The sequence below is a fragment of the Prunus avium genome, chromosome 6 (genome assembly GCF_965620075.1).
Source record: "Prunus avium chromosome 6, drPruAviu1.hap1.1, whole genome shotgun sequence".
NCBI classification, from domain to species: Eukaryota; Viridiplantae; Streptophyta; class Magnoliopsida; order Rosales; family Rosaceae; genus Prunus; species Prunus avium.
In genome coordinates this window covers 38,122,678-38,138,609 of record NC_142289.1, presented here as the reverse complement: position 1 = coordinate 38,138,609, position 15,932 = coordinate 38,122,678, and the positions used below count along the sequence as shown (strand labels likewise).

The 15,932-nt window shown below is 38.2% G+C and overlaps 3 protein-coding genes and 1 pseudogene across 3 annotated transcripts; 2 read left to right on the top strand and 2 right to left on the bottom strand.

Moving 5' to 3' along the window:
- The first annotated feature begins 741 nt into the window (after positions 1 to 741).
- Positions 742 to 4,650, top strand: LOC110770946 (carbamoyl phosphate synthase small chain, chloroplastic-like). The gene is made up of 10 exons (XM_021975176.2): positions 742 to 1,131; positions 1,599 to 1,731; positions 2,186 to 2,274; positions 2,360 to 2,420; positions 2,524 to 2,591; positions 2,718 to 2,846; positions 2,920 to 3,029; positions 3,364 to 3,711; positions 3,911 to 4,076; positions 4,386 to 4,650. Exons 1-10 carry the CDS (start codon positions 999 to 1,001, stop codon positions 4,433 to 4,435), a joined length of 1,287 nt encoding a protein of 428 aa, XP_021830868.1. The 5' UTR covers positions 742 to 998; the 3' UTR covers positions 4,436 to 4,650.
- Positions 4,651 to 5,106: 456 nt separating this feature from the next.
- Positions 5,107 to 7,816, bottom strand: LOC110770964 (DNA double-strand break repair RAD50 ATPase). Its single transcript, XM_021975195.2, has 2 exons — positions 7,301 to 7,816; positions 5,107 to 6,866 (listed from the first exon to the last, which is right to left on the bottom strand). Exons 1-2 carry the CDS (start codon positions 7,541 to 7,543, stop codon positions 5,322 to 5,324), a joined length of 1,788 nt encoding a protein of 595 aa, XP_021830887.2. The 5' UTR covers positions 7,544 to 7,816; the 3' UTR covers positions 5,107 to 5,321.
- Positions 7,817 to 12,315: 4,499 nt separating this feature from the next.
- On the top strand, positions 12,316 to 13,017 carry LOC110770956 (histone H3.2). Its single transcript, XM_021975187.2, has one exon. The coding sequence runs from the start codon at positions 12,409 to 12,411 to the stop codon at positions 12,817 to 12,819; it is 411 nt and encodes a 136-aa protein (XP_021830879.1). The 5' UTR covers positions 12,316 to 12,408; the 3' UTR covers positions 12,820 to 13,017.
- A 63-nt stretch (positions 13,018 to 13,080) lies between these two features.
- LOC110770955 (G-type lectin S-receptor-like serine/threonine-protein kinase RLK1 pseudogene) lies at positions 13,081 to 15,913 on the bottom strand (annotated as a pseudogene).
- Between the last annotated feature and the right edge of the window lie 19 nt (positions 15,914 to 15,932).

Genomic DNA, 15,932 nt, shown 5'->3' with positions numbered 1-15,932 from the left:
ATATGTCAAGATCAACAATAATAGTGATAGAAGTCCTGTGTCATGTACCAGCAAAAGGACTTGATGCATGGATATTAGATACTTTTCCTGCAATTCCACAGCCTCACGTTCGAAACAATAATTCAAGCCTTTGTTCAGAAGAGGTTTGTCAAAATCCTGTGATGAGCCATTCATGAAATAAAGGAAGAGGTCCACTCCACACCGTCCTAAGGTCTCTTAAATCTTAATGGCTTTATTTCTTCTCTCCTGAAATATGAACCAGGGGAGGGGAATGCTATGGCATCCTTGGTTAGTAACTTCGCATATATTAGGCGCATTATACACATAAAAAGATGTTTATTTTTTGTCAAATTCTCAAAGATATGGTAAAATACACATTTTTAAAATCAAACATATTATACATGTACTATTTATGTACATACGTATTCCTCATGTTTAATTCACATATTTTATACTAATTTTTATTTATTAATATGGGTAATATTTTTCACAAATTATTGAATAAAAAGACTATGCATTAAAAAAATTTAAATTTAAATACTTAAAATATAATATAATGGCTGAATTTGTCATCGTATTGTTAAACCCATTAACTTTCTGTCCACTATCTTACTAATCTGCAAGTCAATGTTATTCTTCATTGGGCTGGACCCGTTGGCTTTCCGTCCAGTATCTTACTAACCTTTTTCCTACTCCATCTTAATTGTTACTTGAACAAGTAAAAGTTATGTCTTAGTCCAAATGGGGTTAACATTTCTCTTTAGCCCAAAACAAATTCAGCAAGTGGAGTGACTCCGATCACGGCCAAAAATGAGGGTCGAAACCCGAGTCCAACGTCCAAATGTAGGAGACCGAGTTGGAAAACACCTTCCTTTTTTCTCAAAACCCGCCGGAGACCGAGTTGGAACCCGAACCGGCTATAAGTATCATTTGTAGTCTCTGTTAGCTCTCTCTGAAACTCAGACGAGAAGCCACTGCCCCGCAACAGAGAGAGGAGAATGGCCATTACAGTAGCTATCAACTTAGCTCTAATAAATCCATCGACTTTATTTCATCCCAAGTCTCCGAACCCTTCAAAGCTTAGAGCTTTCACTCTCAGATGCTCCTCCGCCACCTCAACCGCGGTCACTGGTACTTCTGCTACTACTTCTCTTATTTCCCTTTATCGTTTCTATTTTTTTCTCCCATTGTACCAATTGCCCAATACATTGGATTAGTGTGCATGAATGTTTTTGAAGAGCAAGTTGTTTGGGTGCCATTGGAATTCAGTTTTATGTCCAAGAATTTGAAAAGAAGAAACAAAATAAAAAAAAACAAAATGATGGGTTTATTTTGTTAAAACTTCAAACACCCCCATAAAGTCATTCAGCTATGTAATTCTTGTTCTTAGGCTCAGCATTCATCTTTTAGATGAATAAACAATCAACACTAATATCCCAACCCTTTTGCTTTTTCTGCCCCTTATCTTACATTTGATAAATAAAATGAATTCCCACGTTATATAATGTTAAATGTTGTTATTCTTGATAATACAGGTTTAGATTTGTTTCATAAAAAAATTCTCATTTTCTGTACTTTATTTACTTCTTTGGCTTTAGATTTGGCAGAAATACCTTGGAAGACTTCAGATGCTAGACTTGTGCTTGAAGATGGTTCAATCTGGAGAGCAAAGTCGTTTGGTGCTTCAGGGACCCAAGTTGGTGAAGTTGTATTCAATACATCCTTGACCGGGTGGGATGACCCATAATTTTGTATTTCCCCCCAATTTATCTTAACATGTCAACTGTCATGTTGGATTCTTTGTGTTTGTGGGACTTGCTATATAACCTTTTCAATTATTATTTTTTTGGTAAGAATAAACCTTTCAGTGTTCAGTATAAGGATTTTGAAACCTTTGACTATGGGCCCTCTCTTTTGGGCTTGAGGCAGTATATTAACTAAATAAGTATTAGTTAGACTTCCTGAGCTGTCTAAGTACAATGTAGGAGATTATATGAAACTTCATACAGCTCCCGCCTTTGTCCCATTTGAGAGTGATGTTAATCAAACATTGGTTAAAGGAATCTAGTGCTTGAAGTAATGGAAGTAGTTACCTCATCCTTGGTTGGGCATCAATGTTCAAGAGTTGATGAGTTCAGCATGATCATACGAGTCTGATATATGGGCATTCTACATGTTTACACAGGTATCAAGAAATTCTTACAGACCCTAGTTATGCTGGACAATTTGTTCTCATGACAAACCCACATATTGGAAATACTGGTGTAAATTTTGGTAGGTGGAGTGTTCTTTCTTAAGTTTTGAAAATTATATTGTCTTTTAATATGTTGAATTCTGATGTTGATGCCTTCCCTATCAGATGATCAAGAATCAAGGCAATGCTTCCTTGCTGGTCTAGTGGTTAGAAGTTTAAGTATCAAGTATGCTTCCTTCTAGTACTGCTGTAGAAAAATTGGCATCAGCAACTTCACTGGTTGAGCTCCATTCAGTTCCAATGAACTTTTTCTGTTTCCTGTTTTGCAGTACTTCAAATTGGAGATGTGCAGAAACACTTGGTGATTATTTAGCAGAAAGGAATATCATGGGAATTTGTAAGTTAAACAATGATATTATTCCTTAAGGCACTTAGATTTTGCAGAATCATGTGTGTAGGTGTCCTATGCTGTATATGTATAAATTCTGACTTTTGCTATTGATGCTGACTGATTATGCAACAGATGATGTTGACACACGTGCTATCACCCGAAGATTAAGGCAAGATGGCAGCCTTATTGGTGTTTTGAGCACAGAAAGGACAAAAACAGATGAAGAACTATTGGAAATGTCTCGTTCGTGGGACATTGTTGGTAAGGATTTCATTGAGTTAGTTAAACAAGGGAAAGGATTAAAAATCCATGGTTTCTTATTTTAATTTTGCAGGGGTTGATTTAATAAGTGGTGTGTCATGTAAGGCCCCTCATGATTGGGTTGATAAAACAAATCCAGAGTGGGAATTTAACTCCAGTAAAAGAGGTGGAGAGGCATTCCGTGTAAGTCAGCGTTAAGTTACTTTTAAATTACTGCCAGATAACAGTTTTGCCTTTTGTTTTGAAGAGAGAGAGAGAGAGAGAGAGAGAGAGAGAGAGAGTGAGTGAGTGAGAGTTTTGAAATAAGAACTAGAAACAGCCATAAATGGTTTTTAGTTCTAAAGTTATCTGTTATTCTTTCTCTCTTCTTCAGCTCTCATTTCTCATTTCTCTCCCCTTTATTTCTTCAAATTAAAACAAAAAGCAGACATGTTTGATAATGGATTGGTATCGGCCTGATGTTGGTAGTTCGGTTTTAAGTGACTCTTTTTCTTCTCTGTATGGGTATGAATTGTAGGTTATAGCATATGATTTTGGAATCAAGCATAATATACTCAAGCGCTTGGCTTCCTATGGTTGTAAAATTACTGTTGTGCCTTCAACATGGCCCGCATCAGAGACTCTTAAGATGAAACCAGATGGGGTCCTTTTCAGCAATGGCCCTGGAGACCCATCTGCTATTCCTTATGCTGTTGAAACAGTTAAGGAGATCATTGGAAGGGTTCCTGCTTTTGGAATCTGCATGGGTCATCAGTTGCTTGGCTTGGCATTAGGTGGTAAAACTTTTAAAATGAAGTTTGGCCACCATGGAGGAAATCATCCAGTCCGTAATCTTCGTAGCGGACATGTTGAGATAAGCGCTCAGGTGTGTATGTCTTATAAGTTTTTGACTTTTGATGACATAGAATGTGGTAGTTTTGAAGTCTTTTTATGCTTAATAAATTTGAAAGAAATGAACTGACATCCTGAAGTGGGTCTTCAGATCATTGTGCTGGTTTTTTCTTATTAGTTACATTAAGGTAATGAACATGTATGAACCTTTTATGACTTTCATTTTGTGGCAGAATCACAACTATGCAGTTGACTCTTCGTCACTTCCAGAGGGTGTAGAAGTAACTCATGTCAATCTTAACGATGGAAGCTGTGCTGGTCTTGCCTATCCTGCACAAAACATCATGTCTATTCAGTACCACCCTGAAGCATCCCCAGGACCCCATGATTCGGACTATGGTATGTGACGTGTTTCTACAGATTGATAAATAAATATTAAATTTACTACTATCAACTATGGTAGGTGCTTGCACCAATACCAACTGTATCAGATCATTCCTAGAGATATGCAACCTTCATAGGAAATCTAGGAATTTCATCACCAACTGAAAGGTGAAGGTAGACCTCTAGCATAAGTGGTTTTTCCCCTGTTGCTTCTTCCTAGCTACTTTCCAGCCTAACACCCTGCACTATTTCTTTATAATGATTACATTTGCATAAAATTACATTACGAAAATGATATTTAGTTTGAGGAAATTTTTTCTGCAGCTTTTAAGGAATTCATACAGCTGATGAAGAAAGTGAAAGTAAATTCATGAGTGATGGCTGCACTGAGCGTTATTTGATGGATGGCATGTCTAAGGCGGCGAGGGTTCAATGGTAATGCATAAATCCAGCGTCTCTCTTGTCTATGGGATTAACATATGCGTGCCGTCACAGAAAACTAGTTAGGAGTCTTCTTCCCTTTTTTTTAGTCAAAATGTTGTCGGTGACTGAAATTTTGAGATGAAGTTTTAATAGAACAATTATTCTATATGCTTTGCAACCATAAAAAATGGATCATAATAGTGTGTTCTTCAGGATCCATGAATAACACGCATTGTTGTTACTCTTGGACGATTGGTGTTCTGCCTAGAAGCTCTCTTCATGCATTCCACACGTGTGCTATTCCTCCTCTCATGTATGTGTGTATAAGAACACGGACCAAGCGCGCAGTAAGAAATGGGAAAATGGTGAACGTATGAGAAAATGAAAAGAACAAAATCTGCAATACACATAGATACTGTGGGTACTTTTATATTTTTTTGAAACCATGTCTCAGTTAATTAACATGTCCTGGGAGATGCAGGGCAACCATACAAAAAATACAAGTCATCTTTTTATATTTGAAAGTGGAAGCTATTGCCAGTTGATTCTTGTGCCTATGTACGTTAATCCCATTTTCCTTGTTTCCTTTGTCTCTTCCAAGCATTTAATAGAAGAAAAGAAAGAAAAGAAAAACATTTACTAGATAAATATACCAAAGGAGACGTGATGAAAAACAAAATAGGAAACTTCTCTACTTCTTTCAATGGAAGAAACCCTTTGAACAATTAATGAAATATAAACATCAAAGTTACATGCTTCTCTTGTTGATTAGATAACCCTTAGAAAGGGGAAAAAAAAAAAAATCCTAATAAAGACTTTATAAACAAAGAAAAAGAGTCAACTTATTGAACCAGCAGACTTGTACCTGCAAAGAACTTTACCCCTTAAAACCTTGTCCTGAACATAAAACCCTGGCATTACCATAATCTTAACTCGGCTTGAACCATGCGATCTCTGCCTATCCATGAACATGTCTTCCATGTAATGTGGATCAAAGCTCCTATTCTCTTCGACCCTCAAAATTCCTAGCGGTGGATTGAACGAAAATGCAAGCAAATGAAGCAACCAAATGCATTTGGTAGCGACAAAGAATGCTTGAAGAACCTGCTCAGGCCATGGCCGAGTCCAATTTAGTGTTGTAATGATGCAACTCATCTTCTGATCACAAAACTTACTGAATTCCTCACAGTAATACTTTGTTCCCTTCCTTAACACTTCATTCCAGCTCAAATTTCTAAGAGACACAAATGATGAAAACTGTGCTTGGCGAGCTTGTTGAGGGTCTAGAAGCTTTGGAGAGCCATTCTTCTGAAACACACAGTTTTCAAAGTCTTGGTAGAGTGACTGGTTTATGATGGCTTCCAAATGGTACAAAACTGCCTTGGAGTACTTGGAACTTAATGACAATTTAAATGGTTGGAGAAGCATATTCAAATTGTCCACCAGGGTGTTATCTGTTACTTCAATTTGTGCTACAAGGATCTTGCAGAATTGTTTTACTGACAGTCTTGCTTCTGATACTATCTGCAAGAAACCTTCCACCATTACTTCCTCGCTGACCGGCATTAAGTTTTCTGCATTCCCATCATTGGATTTTCCTCTCTTTGGAAAATTCCCCAGCTTTTCCGGGGTTTGGCAACTCTTAGCATGTGTTGCTTGTCTTAGAGCTCTCTTCAGCTCTTCACAGTAAGTTTCCAAATAGTCCAGTTTCTGTTTCAGCTCCCCCACTGAAGATTTCATCTCAGAAACCTCCATTAAGGCTGCATCTCTATTCTCATTTGCTTGTATGAGCTCCTTCTTCAATGTCTCAATTGACATTATCCCCAAGTCCCTATAAACTTGGGAAACTTCTTCGGATTCTGTTCGGTTCGGAGAACTTTCATTCCTATGCTTCTTCCTTAGCCTTGGAAACAACCATGAAATCACACTCCGGCTTTTTGGCTGTGACTGAACGGATGAATGAGAATCTGTTAATGGCACAACAGTATTAGAATTCCTGCAGTTTCTCATTCCATTTTCCGATTCGCTGGTTATAATTGCAGGCTTGCATCTATTACAAGATGACAGTGAGTTGAAATCCCCCAAACTATTTCTCCTACTTGACCTGTAGAACTCGTTAGCAGGTGATGTTTGAAGCACAGTGATTTGGTTCGTACATGAGCCAGTCACAGATTTATGATCCTCAGCTGGGCAAGCATGGGACTCAAAGTTGGCTAAGTCAGAAGGAAACCCTTTTCTTGAAGATGAGTTGTCCTTGTAACTTGATAGAACTGCTTCATCCCCATTGCCTTCTTCTAGGCCATATTCATCCCAACTTTCAGATAATGTTCGATTCATCGTTGGAACATGATGGTACCCAGGTAATGGTTCATCTTCATAACTCTGTAAAATACCTCAAAATTTAGTGAACTTTTCCAGTATTTCAGAAACCACAAATTACACATTATGTATTTGATTTCACTAGAAGTAACAAACTTCCAACCAAAGAACCAACTTGATGATAAGGGGAAAAATGCATTAATTAGTAAACAATAGAAAATTCCGGAGACACATTGAATTGAACCACAGAAAGATTATATCCGCAAAAAAAAGAAAAAAAAAGAAATGTGTCTTTACATTAATTAGTTCTGTAATAAAAAAAAATATTGAAAGCTTACTAGGTAGAGGTCAAACTATAATGGGAACTGAAACTACATCTAAAGTAATGCAAATGGACATTGAAAACAAAGAATAAATTGTCTCACAATAATAAAGAAAACAGAGAAAATACCAAACTACAGAGTAAAAATGAAGCATGGCTGGAAATTTGCACTTACAGGTGTGAAAACAGGGTAGTCTTGAGCAGAGAACTGAGAAGCAGGGCGTGAGGCAGGGGAAGAAGAAGGAAACCTGAGATTTGCAGGGCTGCTTCCTTGCACCAAAGCAGCATGAAGAGCTCTCAGCTCCACTGCTTTGGCAATGGCAGCTTGAATTTCTTGCCTGCTAACTTCATTTTTGATACTGTTATTATTACTCTCTTGGTCCTGAAATTTTTTGCCATCTGTAGTAAAAGCAGCCATGAAAAACAGAGAAAAGAACAGAGCATATACAACCAGGGGGTAGAACAAAGCAAGAGCTGTGAATTTGTTCAAGGAGAGAAAAGAACTAAGAGCGTTAACAAGTGGGTATACAACGCTTGGATTTGATTTGCAGAGAGGAAAATCATATCTACAGTAGAATCTTGGAAAACCAGAGAACTGAGAGAGAGAGAGAGAGAGAGAGAGAGCCTAAGGGCTAAAGCCAATGAGCTTTTGTCTTGGTTCTTAATGGATTTGGTGGAATGAGAGCATGTGAAGCAGAGAGAGAGAGAGAGACGGGGTAATTCTCAAGCATGGTTTCAGTATAAACCGAGATGACCAAAATGCCCCTAGTTTCTTAAAATAACCATGCAACCCAACATGAGGTGGTGGTACTACTGTGAGCACATGACATGATTGCTTGGTGCTAGTATTAGAAGATGTTCTTCCACTACCATATCAAAATTTTCAAAATGATGGACATGCCCACTTTAATTCTGAAAATCCTCTATGTAATCATAGCAATTGTTGTTGGTCTCTCAAAGTTCATGTTCATATCGATTGCACATGCTTCTTTTCTTTCAAAAGGTCAAGGAATTCAAATTGGGTTGAAAAAACCTTTTTCTGGGTGTGGTGGAATTAGTTTTTGTTTTTCTTATACGAGACATATTGAGGGAAGGAGAATTCGAACACAGGACCTCGAGTGCAAAGGGTGATTGCTCTTTAACTACTTGAGCTACATGCCTCTTGCTATTGGAATTAGTTTATGAGAAGAGGATAGTTTGGTCTATGCGAAACAATTTCTGAGCTGTCCAAGGGCCGAAAGGGAGTAGGGGAATGGGGACAGAAAATATCCAAAACCTTCCAAACACTCATTGTCTTGCTTTTTCTGTAATGAGTGAATCTTGTAAAGCCTGGTGGTGCTACAGCGGGGACCAAATGGGTTTTCCTCCTCCTCTCCCCCTTCATTACCAGTAGATTTACCAAACTGCCCATGCTCCATTTCAATGTTGTTGGACGTCATGGGCATTGGGCATGGAGGAAGAAAAGCTAATGCCTTGATCTTTTTGTATTTTGGAAAAAGGAATTCCATGTGGGTTTTAGGAAATTTTTAACGTTGAGTTCGATGTTTCATGTAAGTGCTTTTGTTAAAGAAAAATATTTTTAGTGAGATTAGCTTTCTGATCACCAACCACCCACCCAAAAGCTAGTGTGGTTTGTCAACCTCCACACATGCAAAAAGTGATTTCTTCCTTTCTTTAATCCACTTAATTAGTTTGAGAATTATTGCTAAATCAATCACAAATTTAGTAATCTTTCTCGAAAATAAATACGTGGAAACAAATGTTTTTAAGCACACAATAAAATCTGTAAATCTTGGAGTGGGAGCAGGTGGATAGCTACACTTCAATGATAAATTGTTGAATTAGTTTCTAGGTTATCTAACATGAGAAGTTAAACAAGTTGGGTTTGAATTAATTAGAACTTGACACATGCAGTTGATTGGCATCCCTATGAGTACAATGTGGTGTGACAAAATCCAACATGGTAAAGACATGATAGGACTTATGAGATGAAGTAGTCACATATAAAACCTAAAAGTGGTAGACCTAAAGGCGATGACTCTTAATCAACTAGTTTTTGGCATAAATGGTATTTCACTTTTCAATGTTGGAAAATGTTTGGAGTTTGAATCTTCCATCCCGTCTCATATATCTTCACACCAATAAAGGAGCTCGACTCTTATCCTCCTTTTCTTCTAAGTTAAAGAAAAATGACGATGTACGGGTCACATAGGAAGTGAATAAATAGATTGAGTGATTGCTATTAATATATGAACTCAAATATCTTAGGGTTAAAATGATCAGTATTAGCTCATATATTATTCTCCTTTAATGAGCTAATATGACATTTTACCCTCTTTACATAATAGAACTCGTACCATCATGTTGCCCCCAACATAAGTTTGTAGTTTGTACTTTACATAATATGACATTTTACCCTCTTACATAATAGAACTCGTACGCATTGATTTTTACATCGACATTGTTTCATTGGCTGGGTGAGTACAATCTTATATTAGATTCTAACTCTTGATTGGGGAGAAGAACTTTATCTAACGGGGATGTCATTGTGATGATATTTCAAGTCAATTACAAACACATAATAATACGTGACTTACATAGTATTATTCCCTGTGTATGTAAGTTTTTCTCAATATTGTGGGATACAGTCTCTTCTCCTCCCAAAGCCAGCTAGCATTGAGTGAAAGAAACAAAGAGAGCTCGCCTCTGGTCTCTTTCACCCTGCGCCAGAAGGAATATAATAAGAACAGCTAATTAAAGATGCAACCAAATAACCCAAGCAACAAGTATACAGCAAATATTATTGCAGCCAAATGCCCACCACAATCTAAACACCTCCAGGCTCCAGATCCAGAGGCTCTCTATCACTTTGTGCAATGTGCATACATATATATATATATATAAAATATGGTACACATATAGTCTGCCATAACAAGTATATATTCTTTTCACAAAGTTGTTAAAGCAAGCAGCAGGCCGCCTCCTCGTATGATGCTTGGATTTTGTCCTGTTTTGGTTGTTTGATCCTAGTAAAAGCGGATTCGAGCATATCACCTTAATTGTTTTTTTCTTAATTTGATCATACACCAATACTTTATAAACCAAGCCTTATATATTTATATGAATGTTTCTTTTTCCTAAAGGAGGAGAGTGGAAAACTCACACACACGATTTGAACTCAGAATTACTTGAGAGCACACCGAAGGTCTCGGCCAATAACGTTAGTTAGCGATGTATCATATTTATTATCAAATTTACTATTAATATTCTTTGTGGGGATCCACGTTGTTCTTTCTGTTGTTGTAGTTCTTGTGAAACAAATTAAGCTACGTTTGCACTTGTTGTTTTGTTTCTTTTTCTTCTTATAATGTTTATATAATATTTATACACTTTTTCTTATTTGTCCATATATATAGCTGTCTTCATGCATGCCTTACAGTTGATTTTGATTGCCTTGTCAATATCGTTCATTGTTTTCATACAAGTTGACGAGGCATTGCTGCCTGCTACCAATTAGCTTTGCAATCAAATCACCTTAATTACTTTAGGTTAAGGAAATGATTAAGAATTAATCTGACCTATTAGCATGTTTCTAATTTGAATCTTTTGAGAGCTTATATACAAAAGTAAGCATTGTCTTTTTCAAAATTTGAAACTTTTTTCAGTCCGTCAAACACAACCTGATCCTCTCTATATCTCAACTATTAATGATTAGAAAAGATAATTTGCTTGAATTAATAATTAAAGAGTATTTTAGGAATAATGGTGAGTGGAAAGATAGGATTGTGTTTTTCCAAATTTACATGGTGAGTGAGGAAATAGGACAGAGAGTGGAAATAACAGCACTCTTTTCAAATTCTATTTTGGGGGAAAAAATTGACTTAGTATTCAGTTAGTACAGGGTAGATAGGGCAGGTAGCAGCCCTTGTGTTTCATTAGGATCATATGCAAAAATGTCAATTATGACTCATGTGCTAATTAAGTGGTAGATTAGATTAGTTAAGCTGAGTTAGTAAAACAAAATGTCAATTATTTCATAGTCTTAATCCTTGATTATATTGACCCCTGAATTAGACACTCTTGTCTGCTTATTATGATAAAAGTGATCTGAAAGGTCAGCACAATTTCTTCAGAGTTTTACCAACTTTTCAGCCCTTTTTCTATAAAGTTGGTTAATTTGGTAGCTTAATTGGGCAGCTTTTTGCTTCTTTTTTGCTTCTAAAGCGACATGTCAATGTCCTACTACATACCAATTAGCCTCTCCTATATATGTTTAACATGAAATAATATAAATTTATGTTACATTAATTCAACATTTACTCCACTAATGCAGTACAAAAAGGCTAACTTGAAAAGTGTGGAAGCTCTCAGATCTTTCACAATGTCAAGTGGAGAACAACTAAACCCTACAAAAATGAATAAGAAAACGACCGAATAAAGAGTTCAGCCAATGAGGTTGCTTCAAAAAGCAAGAGAAGAAAAGTTGCAGAGGAGGAGGCTTCTTGTTTTTCAGTCTTTCGGAGATAGATGGGAACTAAAACGAAATGAGTAGTATTACATGTGACGGTTACACCACGTAAAATATTGATATAATAATCAGTAATGGAAGAGAAGTATTTACGCAGTCGATCTCGTTTAGTGTGGAAAAGGATATAATCATGATAACGTAGCCATCAACAAGTAATTACAATCATGTTTTGACAATGTATGATTAAAGAGAAAAGAAGAAACTAATCTGGTTGAGAATAAGTAACCAAATATTTTCCTTCCCCCGGTTTGGGTAAAATTGTAATCGCACATGTTCAATTGAATCCATCTCCTTATGGCCTTTACAAATTTGGGTCTAGTCAATTTCATTTTAAAAGAAGCCCAAATTTCAAATTTTCAATCGGAAGAAAGCCCAACTTTATTTATTTTTGAAAGGAAGCCCAACTTTCATTAAGCCGGGAACTTAAAAATTGAAAGGGGGGTTGAGCTTGAAATATATCATTGCCGCTATAACAAACCAATTCTATTGGTCCACTTGAAGAGCACGCGGATTGCTATCCCCTCCACACAACAACAAAGAATATCTGCCGTCGATCAAATACGTATCAACGCTCAATCTTCACTCATCCAAAATTTTAAAAAAATTTCACCAAAATTTCAAACTCCCCGCTTACTCACTCTATAAATAAAACCCAACAAAACTTCTCCAAATCGCAAGTTCATATAATACTTCTCTTTCTCTCAATTTCCCACTAACCAAACACCCAAATCCTCCATTCTTTCACATCTGAGAAAATGGCCCGTACCAAGCAGACTGCTCGCAAGTCCACCGGAGGCAAGGCTCCACGCAAGCAGCTGGCCACAAAGGCTGCCCGGAAGTCAGCTCCGGCGACCGGAGGGGTGAAGAAGCCTCACCGTTTCAGGCCAGGAACTGTGGCCCTGAGGGAGATCAGAAAGTACCAGAAGAGCACTGAGCTCTTGATCCGCAAGCTTCCATTTCAGAGGCTTGTGAGGGAGATTGCTCAGGACTTCAAGACCGATCTCCGGTTCCAGAGCAGCGCCGTGGCGGCGTTGCAAGAGGCGGCGGAGGCCTACTTGGTGGGTCTGTTTGAGGACACCAACCTCTGCGCCATTCACGCTAAGAGGGTCACCATTATGCCCAAGGACATTCAGCTGGCTCGTAGGATCAGAGGCGAGAGGGCTTAGAATCCCCAAATCTGTGGTTTTGCTTTTGGTAATATGTAGTGGGTTTAGGGTTAGGGTTTATTTATGATTATGTTAAGATATGTGGTTCCTATTGGTCATGAATTTGCGCAGGGCGTGAAGTTGTATATCTCTTTGCTTTTGGAAATGAATATTTGCAGTTGATTATATATAAAATTGCTATGTGGTTTCAGGTTGCAATTGCAATTCTATATTCTTCAAAAAAGAAAGATCTACAGAAACCCAATTCCATTGCAAATCAAATTGGGATTTGGCTAGACAAATACAATTGCAAATTTTCTTACGAAATCTCAGATACATATAAAAAGGCAAAAGGAACAAGATGAGAGATTTTCTCTGAAAATTCAGATGCAGAGAACACATGCAGTGATGGGTGAAAAGCTTGAAATGACCTTGATAGTTTTTGGGATACCTTTGGCTTTGGCTTTGATACAAAGATAAGAAAGCTGGTTTTAGGCTGATCCGGTGTATGAGGAAGGACATGGTGGAGCACGCACTTCCACTACTCCTTCAAGCATCTGCACAACCTTCCTCATAGTCGGCCGATCAGACGGGTCTTCTTGGATACACCAAATAGCAACCATCACACTCTTTTCCAGATTCTTTTTATCATGCAAAGCCTCAGTTTCGTGATCTAGAACAGCATCTATTTTTCCTTCTTGGTAGCAATCATAAACCCAATTGATTAAAATCGCTTTCTCTTCGCAGTTATTAACGACGCTTTTCCTACAGCAGATGATCTCAAGTAGTACAACACCAAAGCTATACACATCAACTTTGGTAGTGATTGGCATGTTCCTAAACCACCACTCGGGTGCAGCATACCCTCTTGTTCCTCGGAAGCTAGTAGGAGTGTGGCTCTGATCCATCATCAAAAGCTTTGCCAATCCAAAATCAGCGATCCGGGCAGTGCAATTATCGTCAAGAAGTATGTTCTGAGGCTTTATATCGCAATGGATGATTGGGGTGCTGCACTCTTCATGCAAGTACTCAAGTCCTCTGGCAATTCCATAAGCAATTTCCGTTCGTTGCCCCCAACTTGGTTTCTCATCAGCAAAAAGGAAGCTTGCTAATGTGCCATTGCTCAAGAGTTCATATACTAGCAAACGTTGTTGTCCCTCGTCACAATATCCGAGCAGACGTACCAGATTCTTGTGATGTGTCTTCCCAATTACATTCACTTCGGCCTTGAATTCCTTATCACCATCTTGTATCACGCAGTGTAGCTTCTTCACTGCCACTTGGACTTGAGAACCATTTTGTATTATTCCTTTGTAAACTACCCCAAAAGAACCCCTTCCTAATTCTTCCGTGAATCCATTTGTAGCTTCCTGAAGCTCTTGGTAACTAAAAGGACGCAAACTTATGTTCAAACCACTTTGCATAATCCTGACCTGTTTCTTCCGAAAAGTGAAGAATAGTCCAAGAGAAAATGCAGCAGCAATTAACACAAGACAAACCAAGAGAGCGGTAACCAAAATCACCGGTCGTACACCCGTGAAAGTGGTCTGGTTATTCTTCTTATCATCTGGACTTGGCGATGGAGGGACCGGTAGAGTTGAATTGTCCTTCCTGAATTTGATGAAGGTCAATGCATGTAGACTGTTATCCACTCTCCCATTTGAGAGGGGCAACTCCTTTTTCCAACAGGTTTGATTGCTGTAAATAGCAACACCACATTTACAATCTTGAATGCAGGACTCACGGCAATTGTCTTCAGTAAATTCCTCTGAACGCGCATACTCTGAGTTTCGCCAATCAGTATTTGTTAGCACCTGAACATCATATAGATGCTCTTCTTCTTCTTCTTCTTCACATGTGTAATCGGGATTGCAGATTCCGTATAGGTCATTTGGATCAAGCAAAGAGAACCCTCTTGGGCATTCACATTTTGGCCTCTTATCTTCTGCACTGTGTGTGCAGATACTATTGAGCCCACAAACCCCAGGACCTGAATCAGCATCAATAGCCAGGCATATATTATCTGGCAGTGACCAAAGAGGTTCCCAGCTTGAACTGCCAGAAAAATTCTTTGGGTGAACATACTGGGCAAAAACCCCATCAAAGTTAAGAGTTGCTCTAGTATAATAGCCCATTGCTGAGCCCCTATTTCCCCATGTGAATTTTCCACCATTCTCTCTCAGGACATACATGTAGCCTGAGTCATTGAAAACCAACTGTTTACCTTCACTTCCTTGCACTGTCCCGTTGGTAGTGGCGCTTTGATAGTACGGTTTGTTAGTAGACCCTGTTGTGAAGTTTATGGAGTTGAGCACAAGGTTCCCGTCGGGCTGCAACTGTAGCTGGAACCGTCCTGTGGAATAGTTAGTCTCCGATTGTCGAGAAGCAAGGCTTCCTCCTGTTTCAATTATCTGTCCAGGCAATATAGTATCAGTAGGATTCTTGAAAGACTCCCACAACTTCTTTGAACTGTCATCTTCAAGAACAAAGTTTCCGGTATCATTGAAAACCCCATTGGCAACAACACCAACTATGGTTTCAGATTTCCATAACTCTTCGCCTCCAGGATTTGTGAGCACTAGTCCACTGTGAGCAGTCAAATTCACAGTTGATCCCAGAGGTGCAGGGGCAACTGCAGGCTTATTATTTGCATACCAAACTATGGTTCTGTCTGGTATTTTGGCATACCATATTGAAAGCAAGAAAAGATCATTGTTTCCAAGTGGCCAAAATCCAAAGGCAAAATCACCAGATGGAGAAAGCCATGATGAGGAGGAGTTTCCTTCTGCAGTTGCAGTAAGATAAGCACCAACTGCTATGCTACCATTAGTTTGGGAAAGCACTAGAATTGGTTGTAGAAACAATGAGGACAGCAGAAGCAGCTGTGCAGTAAAAGCCATTTCCATTTTCTAGCACCAATGTGGCTAAGCAATCACTATTTAAAGAAGAAACAAACTGAGAACAATTAGATTAATAAGTCTAAGATGGACCTAAGTATAAGGTTCAGAGTCATGATCCATGGAAATTCTGCTACTTTTCAAGTTCCAGTTTCCATGATTAACAACTGGAGCGCTGTCTTTTTGTTTTTGGATTGTGTTGTGGGTGGAAAGTCTTTTTCAATGTTTTATAATGCA